At 42.4% G+C, this 10,393-nt stretch overlaps 1 protein-coding gene across 1 annotated transcript in view; it reads left to right on the top strand.

Annotated features, from left to right (window-relative positions):
- Positions 1-42: 42 nt before the first annotated feature.
- LOC106571255 (membrane-bound glycerophospholipid O-acyltransferase 2) overlaps positions 43-10,393 on the top strand; it is a 76,999-nt gene continuing 66,648 nt past the window's right edge. Inside the window, exon 1 of the mRNA XM_014144071.3 lies at positions 43-672. Within this exon, the coding sequence (XP_013999546.1) occupies positions 586-672 (87 nt within the window). The 5' untranslated portion in view covers positions 43-585. The remainder of the gene's footprint in view (positions 673-10,393) is intronic.

Raw genomic sequence — 10,393 nt, 5'->3', positions numbered from 1 at the left:
TTCTTTTCCGCCACCTGCAGGATTGGGGTGAATAATAAGTGTTTCTGTTAGGGGACGAGAAGAGAAGACCGCAGCGCAGCATCTTATTTTGCGTTCAGTAAACTGTGCGCGAGGTATGGAGCCGAGCAACTGCGCAACGAGCGCCTGAGTTTAATATAATATTTGTTGTCCGCTATTTATAAAGAAAAAATATATATATTAGACTACAGGAGAAATGAAAATAACGTGTAAAAAGCCTATTTCAACTGGAAACGGAGAATAAAAGAACAACTTAACCCTTTTCTTATTTTAATTCAGTGGTACTTGGGCCTATTTTGTCTAGCCTTTAAATTGGAATATGGTGCTGATATTTTCGCAAACCATTGCCTAGAGCAGGAATGAGTCGAATCCTTCCCCGCCCAAATTATGGTTGATTTGGGAAGTATTTGCGCCTAAACCGTGCTGTAGCGCAACCGACAGCCAGTAGTGGCCAGCAGCAAACAGCAGCAGCTACAGCGGTGGATGTAGTATCAGAGTCGGGGCGAATCTGGGATTCACTGTCAGAGGGGAAGAAGAGCAGAGGACTCTCTCAACGTTCTGTGAATCATGGCTACTGAAACCGTGTCCCCGGCATGCACTGGATCCAGTTTGCTGCAACCCATAAGCGAAATCATCAATCTTCCTCTCGACCAGGTAAATAGGTTCATTCTTGTTACTTCTACATACGCTTTTTTTTTCTCAGTATTTCTATCATACGTCGCATGTCCAAAATTGCAGCAAAAACAACATTGTGTAGCCAATGGTCTTTGGTTCCTCACTATCAAACAACGGTATTGGTATTGCCATTTTCCCCTCATAGGAAATCATGAATTTGGATTGGTTTGATACAGTCGTTCAACACGTTGATGCCACATTGGCATAAGCGCACATCTCGCAATAATTGAATTAAATGAAAGGCTCCCTTTAAATGTCACAAAAATGTAACGTTTGGTCGACAATGAATCATCAGCCATACTTTTAAATAGTCTCTTATTTGAACAAATGTGCCGCAGATTTCTGTGTTCAGGATATGTAGCCTGTCTAGACTACAAGAACCCTAGATTTGGATTTACAGTTGACATTGGCTTCTTACTGATCAGGCTATAATGTAACCAGTTTTATTTTACGCACAAAATAAATGACACATTTTCAGTAGCCTAGTCACAGCTGTAGAATAGGCCCATGTGTTTTGCTGCCAGTGCCAAATCAATCTGAATTTATCATTAAGCATGTTTTCAGTTATTACCCTTGTCTATTCCTTGCAATGGTTTTCACATAGGCCCATTCAGGTGACCTGTATATGTAAATGCTTTAGTCTCACTTGTCATTAGAAGACGTCGAAGAACACTCAGATTACATAGCCTACCCTGACCACAGCAGCTTTACTTTACATGTGAAGCCCATCCCATGCAAATATTAAATCTGCAGCACCCACTCTTACAATCTACTGTATACAAGATTTGCATCTGAAAAAGATCAATGGAAAAGTCTCTGATAATATCCCACTAATCTATTCACATTCATAACCAACCAAGTTTGAATCCATGCTCATTTATGTAATGTGGCACATTCATATATTTAGCTAATGCATGAATCCCCAGCGACAACCTTAAGTTAAATGCTGTAATGCTGCTTTTCCCAAACTCGGTCAAATGTAGTGCACTATAAATTGCCTGGCTACCCATCCACATCGCTACGGCCAACTGTTGTGTCTTCTGACGATTTCTAGAATGCGAACACATTCTGACTGTTCTGATTGGTCCCAGAAACCGACAACATTATCAATTTTGATACTCTGATTGGTTAGAGGCGATCCAATTGCTGATTTAAAAATACAATTGTGCAACGCAAATCATTTTGAAGTTACACAAACTACTTCTACGATGGCAGTTTCAGAATTAATGTATCAATTGATAGAGCAGCAGAATTAAATTCAGGGTGAGTCGTCAGTCAACACTACAAAGAGAATAGGGTGCCATTTCGGCACAACTCCAGAGGTTGTGCTGTAGAACTCCTGTTTTTTCCCTTTTAGCCAAAACAAGAGACCAGATGTACTGTAGCGTGCAGTAAATTATCCCATAACATCTCCTACAGTATTCATGAAGGGAACGTGACCACAACAGTGAGTCGTCTGAACAAACATCAATTCCTCTTAACACTCCTCTAGAGGTAACAGGTGTGTTTGTTTAGTTACTTCACTGAGCGAGCTCTATAAATATTTCCATTGGTGTTTTCTCTTTCTCTTCACACTAAAGGTTAGACTTGGATAATACTGTATTGGCTTGGGTATTTTCTATCCACATTGTCCTTTCCAGCACAGTTTCAGAAACTATGGTGGAAGCGTAACCAGGCCAGTCTAGTACAGCTCGGCTTGGTTACTTAACATTATAAACTGAGTGGTTTGAGCCCTGAATGCTGATTGGCTGACAACCGTGGTATATCAGGCCATAAACCATGGGTATGACAAAACATTGATTTTTAATGATCTAATTACGTTGGTAACCAGTTTATAATAGCAATAAGGCACCTCTGGGGTTTGTGGTATATGGCCAATATACCACGGCTAAGGGCTGTATCAAGGCATAAGAACAGCCCTTAGCCGTGGTATATTGGCCATATACCACACCCCCTTGCTTAACTATACCTTCATAGTGTTAAAATGGAGCTGCAACTCTACAGAAAGCTCTGATGACACAAGTTGTTAATAAACAAATAAGTAATCAGGTTCTCTAGGCATTAATATGAGCCCTGGGTCTACAACTGATCATGTAACATTACTCCTTCTTCCATAGATACTGAGCCTTAGCCACAGGCTACAGATCTGTGGTTCACCACTGCACAACTGAATGCGAAGATGCATCAGGCCCTATCAGTTGTTGTAGCCTAGCACCATTGCTACATTCCAGGATGACATAGCCCCGTAATACTGTTGTGACTAAAATTCTCTTTGACTTTGAGATGTAGGATATGATATTTGCCTTAGAAATTCTACAGCAATGTGAGAGTCAGGAAGTCAGTCAGGGGCTGCGGTACAATTCATCAGAGAGTAGCTATATTAGTAGTTATGCTCCCCATAGTAACAGTATGGTGTTTTGACAACACCCTCAAGTGATGTTACTGTGGAAACGACTTTCTAGAAACAAGAGATGGAACCAAAAAAGGAGCGGCTCCAGGGATCTTCCTGTGGTCTAGGTGGTCTGAGCCAGATTCATTTCAGACTTGTACTTTGAAAAGAAACACAGGTGTGTCCCAAATGGCTGCCTATTCCCTTTATAGTGCACTACTTTGACCAGAGCCCACAGTTGGGTTTCTGCGTAGCCATACAGCCACACGGTCATTGTAAGCTGATTTAGTGTAAGGGATTTGTCCAGGGGGGGAAAGGGTATCTGCAGCTATAAGTTATAGGCCTCCTAGCTCTTACTATGCAAACCCTGACCAGGGGCAGAAGACTTAATAATATCAAAGGGATAATAACACTTGGGCCTGCTATACCAAAAAACACAGGTTGCGTCCCAAATGGCACCCTTTTCCCTGTACACAGTGAAATACTTTTTTACCAGAGCCCCATGGAAGAAGTGCGTTGTATAGGGTGGGACGAACACACATATTCCTGCCTAACCCCAGTGATAGTAACCTATTACTATCACTGAAAGAGAATACGGTACATTGTTGCTTTAACTTTAATGGCACCAGCTAGGCAGCCTTTGGTGTTCAGGGGCTTTATGTGTCTAGCGTCTCAGAGTAGGAGTGCTCATCTAGGATCAGGTCCCTCCATGTCTATTTCATTTGATTAATTGTGATCTAAAAGACTAAACTGATCAGCATTCTGAGACACTTCATACATATGGCTCCAAAGCTGTGGTTTAATGGCTCTGGATTCTCTATGGAAGTTGACTGTGGTACTTTAGGCCAACTTTCACAAATGCAGTGACACATCCTGAATGTGAAATGTGTCACAAGCGTTGCTGTCAAACTTTTGCTGTGAATATTTTAGCAAGCAGAGGACCTCAAGCATATTGCATTAGCTGTGTGTGTGTGTGCATGTGTGCGAATGCGCGTGCGTGAGAGAGAATCCTTTGTGCCAAGACATAAATGGTGGTCTTCCCAATCAAGAGTTTTGGCCTGAGTTTGCTGCCCAACACCCTGGGGGCTCAATGAGGAGGAATGCCCAGGGAGTAGAATACGGTTATCTGGCAGTGGTTGCATCCCAAATGGGACCCTATTCCCGATATAGTGCACTACTTTTCACGAAAACCCTATTCCCTGGCTGTATAGTGCAGTACTTTTCACCAGAGCCCTATTCCCTATATATGGGCCCTGGTCCAAAGTGGTGCACTAAATAGGCAATAGGGTGTCATTTGGGACACAACCAGTGTGTGCTGTTAACTATGGGGATGTAACCAACTGAATGAAAAACATGGAGTTAATAATGCTGACATTCGACTAACTCTATTCAATCCAGATTCCCCTCCCATTTAAAATATGAATAATGTGTTGTAGGCCTATGAGTTTGGTGAGTGAACACCAGAGTCAGCTAATTTGATCCTTCCATTGAGGGTTTGGCTGAGGTTAGTTTACATGGGACGATGGGACTGGGTGTTCCTCTCTCTGCAGGGCTGGGATCTGGTTGTGTCCCAAATGACACTCTATTCCCTATTTAGTGCAACAAATTAGGCCTGTAGGTCCCTACGTAGGGAATAGGGTGCTATTGGGGATGGAGCTTATATAGGAGTGCTGATAGGACACTAGGGCCTCACAGGGTTTCTCTTTAGGGGAGCTGTCTCAATGACTACAGGGACCATGATCCTCTGGGTTTATTATGGCTGATGGCTGGCTGACGGTATGGAAGCGGGATGATGGAGAGGCTTCACGAACATACCTGATGTCCAACGAAATAAACATCACTTTGTTTTACAAGTTTTAACTAGCGCCATGCTCCTGTTTTTGCTAGCTAGCCAGCATAAACTATCTATGTGAGAAGGGCTCATCGGGACGACTAACTGAACCGACTCCATTCGTCTCCACTCGACTCAGCTGCGCGACATACACTACCAGTCAAATGTTTGGACACGTACTCATTTCAGGGTTTTTCTTTATTTTTACTATTTTCTACATTGTAGAATAACATTGAAGACATCAAAACTATGAAATAACACACATGGAATCATGTAGTAACCAAAAAAGTGTTAAATAAATTAAAATATTTTATATTTGAGATTCTTCAAAGTAGCCACCCTTTGCCACTCTTGGCATTCTCTCAACCAGCTTCATGAGGTAGTCACCTGGAATGCATTTCAATTAACAGGTAAAAAGTTCGTTTGTGGAATTTCTTTCCTTAATGCTTTTGAGCCAATCAGTTGTGTTGTGACAAGGTGGGAGGGTATACAGAAGATAGCCCTATTTGGTAACATTTACATTTTCGTCATTTAGCAGACGCTCTTATCCAGAGCGACTTACAAATAAAAGACCAAGTCCTTATTATAGCAAGAACAGCTCAAATAAGCAAAGAGAAATGACAGTCCATCATTACTTTAAGACACGAAGGTCAGTCAATCTGGATGTCATAAACTTTGAAAGTTACTTCAAGTGCAGTCACAAAAACCATCAAGCGCTATGAGGAAACTGGCTCTCATGAGGACCGTCACAGGAAAGGAAGACCCAGAGTTACCTCGGCTGTAGAGGATAAGTTCATTAGTTACCAGCCTCAGAAATTGCAGCCCAAATAAATGCTTCACAGAGTTCAAGTAACAGACAGATCTCAACATCAACTGTTCAGAGGACACTGTGTGAATCAGGCCTTCGTGGTTGAATTGCTGCAAAGAAACCACTACTAAAGGACACCAATAAGAAGAATAGACTTGCTTGGGCCAAGAAACATGAGCAATGGAAAGGAGATCGGTGGAAATCTGTCCTTTGGTCTGATGAGTCCAAATTTGAGATTTTTGGTTCCAACCATTGAGTCTTTGTGAGAGACAGAGTAGGGAATGGGTGATCTCCACATGTGTGGTTAAAACCGTGAAGCATGGAGGAGGAGGGGTGATGGTGTGGGGATGCTTTGCTGGTGACACTGTCTGTGATTTATTTTGAATTTAAGGCATACTTAACCAGCATGGCTACCACAGCATTCTGCAGCAATACGCCATCCCATCTGGTTTGTGCTTAGTAGGACTATCATTTGTTTTTCAACAGGGCAATGAACCAACACACCTCCAGGCTGTATAAGGGCTGATGGAGTGTTTCATCAGATGACCTGGTTGAGAGAATACCAAGAGTGTGCAAAGCTGTCATCAAGGCAGTGTGGCTACTTTGAAGAATCTAAAATCTAAAATATATTTTCATTTTTTTGGTTACATGATTCCATATGTGTTATTTCATAGTTTTGATGTCTTCAGTGTTATTCTACAATGTAGAAAATAGTAAAAATAATGAAACTCTGTCCAAACTTTTGATTGGTACTGTTCATCATAAATTTGTGCACCAGGCGTGTCCGTATTGCCTCTCCCACGGGTTCAGCACTGGTCCATAAAAGGTATATGTGTGTGTTCCTAGCTCCACAGGTCTTTGTGTTTTTAGGGCACCTTTTTATGAGATTGATGAGCTAATTTATTGTAAAACATCATTCAGTTGGTGATTCAGCTTTAGGCTATGCTATTTAATGCACAGACAGTATATTTTCTTTGGACATATAGGCCCTAGCTACATTAACCTGAAATGGGAATCTCCTGTTTACTCTGGAATATTCTTCTTCCATTTTTTGAAAAATGAAACTAAAAATGAAACCGTGAGGTAGTATAGAACAGCATGCTTCTGCTTTGAGAATAAATATTTTATGTGGAGGAGCTAATTAATTTAACAAACCTCTTGGGGTTGAGAATCTCTTTGATGTAGAAAGAGGTTTAGAGACAGCCATTAACCCTATATTATTACTCAGCATTTTCACTCACATAGAGAGGGAGGAAAGTAGATATTACACTTACAGGAAGTCTATCCAATTCCAGACAGTCTACCCCTGTGGTTAAGAGTTTTTTTTATTTTTGTGCCTACCAGAACCGATATAGAGAGTGACTATAAATACTTAAGATTTATTACATGGCACTGGATAATTTTTCAAAAAGTGGTTCTAAACCTGCCACATTGCTTATGGATTGATGGGGCACTATGGTAACCCTCAATTTGAATAATCAACATAATCTGAGTACTAGTTTTTATAAATCAGTTCCTCAGTTTGATTACTTTCATGATTTTTCTTTGCCTACTGTGTTCTGTGTGTTATATACAGTTTGTTCTGTCCAGTGGTGGAAAAAGTACCCAATTGTCATACTTGAGTAAAAGTAAAGATACCTTAATAGAAAATGACTCAAGTTAAAGTGAAAGTCACCCAGTACAATACTACTGCAGTCTAAAAGTATTTGTTTTTAAATATACTTAAGTATCACAAGGTAATGTAATTGCTAAAATATCCTTACATTTGAAAAGTAAAACTATACATAATTTCAAATTCCTTATATTAGGCAAACCAGATGGCACAACTTCCATGTATTTTTTTAATTTATGGTTAGCCAGGGGCAGGCCCCAACACTCAGACATAATTTACAAACAAAGCATTTGTGTTTAGTGAGTCCGCCAGATCATAGGCAGTAGGGATGACCAGGGATGTTCTCTTGATAAGTGTGTGAATTCGACCATTTTCCTTTACTGCTAAGCATTCAAAATGTACTTTTGGATATCAGGGAAAATGTATGGAGTAAAAAGTGCATTGTTTTCTTCAGGAATGTAGTGAAGTAAAAGTAAATTTTTTTATAAATAGTAAAGAACAGATACCCCCCAAAAACTATTTAAGTAGTGCTTTAAAGTATTTTTACTTAAATACATTTCACCACTGGTTCTGTCTGTGTGGCAGGCCTACATGTGCGTTTAGTCTGCTCACAGATTCTACTTGGCTGCTAGCTTGCTCAGCTGCTGTGCTGTTCCACCTACAAAAGCACTTCCTTCCCTCTGTGTCAGAGGTTGCATCACAAATGGCACCCTATTCCCTATATAATGCACTACTTTTGACCATAGCCATATGTGCCCTGTTCAAAAGTAGTGCACTAAATGGAAAATAGGGTGCCATTTGGGACGCAAACTCGAGATGTCTTCCTGGAAGAGGGCCAGAGAGGATACTGGAACATGACTGGAATTTCCCCAGTTTCTGTAGTTCCTGAACTCCATCCATTCAGTATCACTAAGCAGGTTTCCATCCAACCTTTTTATGCGAGTGAAGTGTGTGTTGGATAAAACATGTCATGACAGGCCTGATGGAAACAGAACATTTATTTCCAAATGTGGACAAAACAATACGCTAGACAAGGTGGGATCTTTTTGTGTCTGTAAAATTAATTATGCGAGAAATGGCGGTGGAGATGCCCCCATCTGCATCAAAGGGGGCTGCAGTGGAGAGGGTCAAAACCTTCAAGTTCCTCTGCGTGCACATCACAGAGGACCTGACGTCGACCAATCACACCAACATCGTGGTGAAGAGGGCGCAACAGCGCCTCTTCAACATCAGGTGACTGAAGTCATTTGGCATGGGCCCTCCGATCCTCAACATGTTCTATAGCTGCCCCAACCTCAACCGCAGGGGTCGAGCTCCCTGCCCTCCAGGACATTTATGTCAGCTGGGGTCTGAAGAATCCCGGGGAAATTGTCAAGAACTTCAGTCAACCGAGTCACGGACTATTCACTCTGTTACCATCTGGCAAAAGGTTTCGGAGCATCGGGACTGCGACCATCAGGATCCGAGACAGCTTCTACCACCAGGCCATCAGACAGCTGAACAGTTACCCTAGCTGTTTAGCTGCTCAGACCTGCACCTCCGAGACAACTTCTACCACCAGGCCATCAGACAGCTGAACAGTTACCCTAGCTGTTTAGCTGCTCAGACCTGCACCTCCGAGACAACTTCTACCACCAGGCCATCAGACAGCTGAACAGTTACCCTAGCTGTTTAGCTGCTCAGACCTGCACCTCCGAGACCTCCCCCGGCCATCGCGCTGCAGACCTTAGATGTTTGCTGCTCGCCGCACCCCGAGCACTCCCACCAGGCCCGGTTGACAGGCCCAGCGAGCGCCAGACCTGCACCTCCGAGCACCACCACCAGGCCACAGCAGGCAGCCCAGCGAGCGCCAGCCGCACCCCGAGGCGCACCAGGCACAGACCACCCACACACACACACACACACACAGCACACACACACACAGCACACACACACACACACTCACTACACACACACAGACACACACACACACACACACAGACACACACACACACACACACACACACACACACCCCCCGAGAGTCAACGCTGCAGTTCTGTTTTATACTATTTATTCAACTGTGTGACCAAGACACAGTCCACTTCATATTTATATACACAGTAATATGATTTATGCCCTGTATCCTATTGTCTACATAGTCGTTTTATTACTACTACCTCCTCCTTCTAATGACTTATTTGACCTTTGACCTTTGTTTATTATTGATATGGATATTGTACTGCAATGTTGAGGGCGCTAGCACCTTTTATACCTAATGTCAACTGTGTACGTGACAAATATTTGTTTTTATCTGTCTCTTGCCAAAAGTAGTGCACTGCATGGGGAATAGTGTGTCAATTGGGCCATAGCCGGGGGTGAGAGACTACCCTAGTATAACCATCAGGATCGTTAAAGAGAATAACAAGGACTGACTAGCTCATGGCAGTAGTGGTATTACTACCCTCCTCTGCCTGGGTGGGTAGCTTTATGAGGAGGACACCGTCGTTTCAGGAGTGACTCGTTCTCTATGCCTCAAATGGCACTATACGGAGTAGGGGGCCATTTGGGACACACCCATAGAATGATAGGTATAGTAGAGCTCTATGTGAAGTAGTTATATAGATGCATTGGTATTATTATTCACGTCCACTCCCCCCGCTGTAGTAGGCCACTGTATTATTGCATCATTTCCCTTTTTCTCTGGATGTAGGCTATAACTTATCTACTGGAGCTCATTGAACCATTAGAAACAAGGCTCTGTGTTTGCCATCTGCTGCCATTTTGCCCTTGAGCAAGGCACTTGCCTCCTAAACAGCTCCAGTGGCTGTCCCTGCGCACCTATGTTTCTCAGGCGGTTGTGTAGGTGTAATCTGAAAATAAAATGGACAATAAATTCTTCTATAGATGACAGGCGTCATCTCTGGAAACGGCAGTAGTCATTGTGATTTCTCGACAGATCCCTATTACTTTCCGTAAGTGTATGCCTGTCTTTATCTCTGGAAGAAGGGTTTATGATGAGTGTATATGTACATCAAGCAGTGAATAGTGGTCTCCTACGCTTGAGATAAATAATTGAGTGT

The sequence above is a fragment of the Salmo salar genome, chromosome 15 (genome assembly GCF_965601325.2).
Source record: "Salmo salar chromosome 15, fSalSal1, whole genome shotgun sequence".
In the NCBI taxonomy this organism is placed as follows: domain Eukaryota; kingdom Metazoa; phylum Chordata; class Actinopteri; order Salmoniformes; family Salmonidae; genus Salmo; species Salmo salar.
Note: the sequence above shows the minus strand (reverse complement) of the source record. Positions and strands in the feature narration are given on the sequence as shown.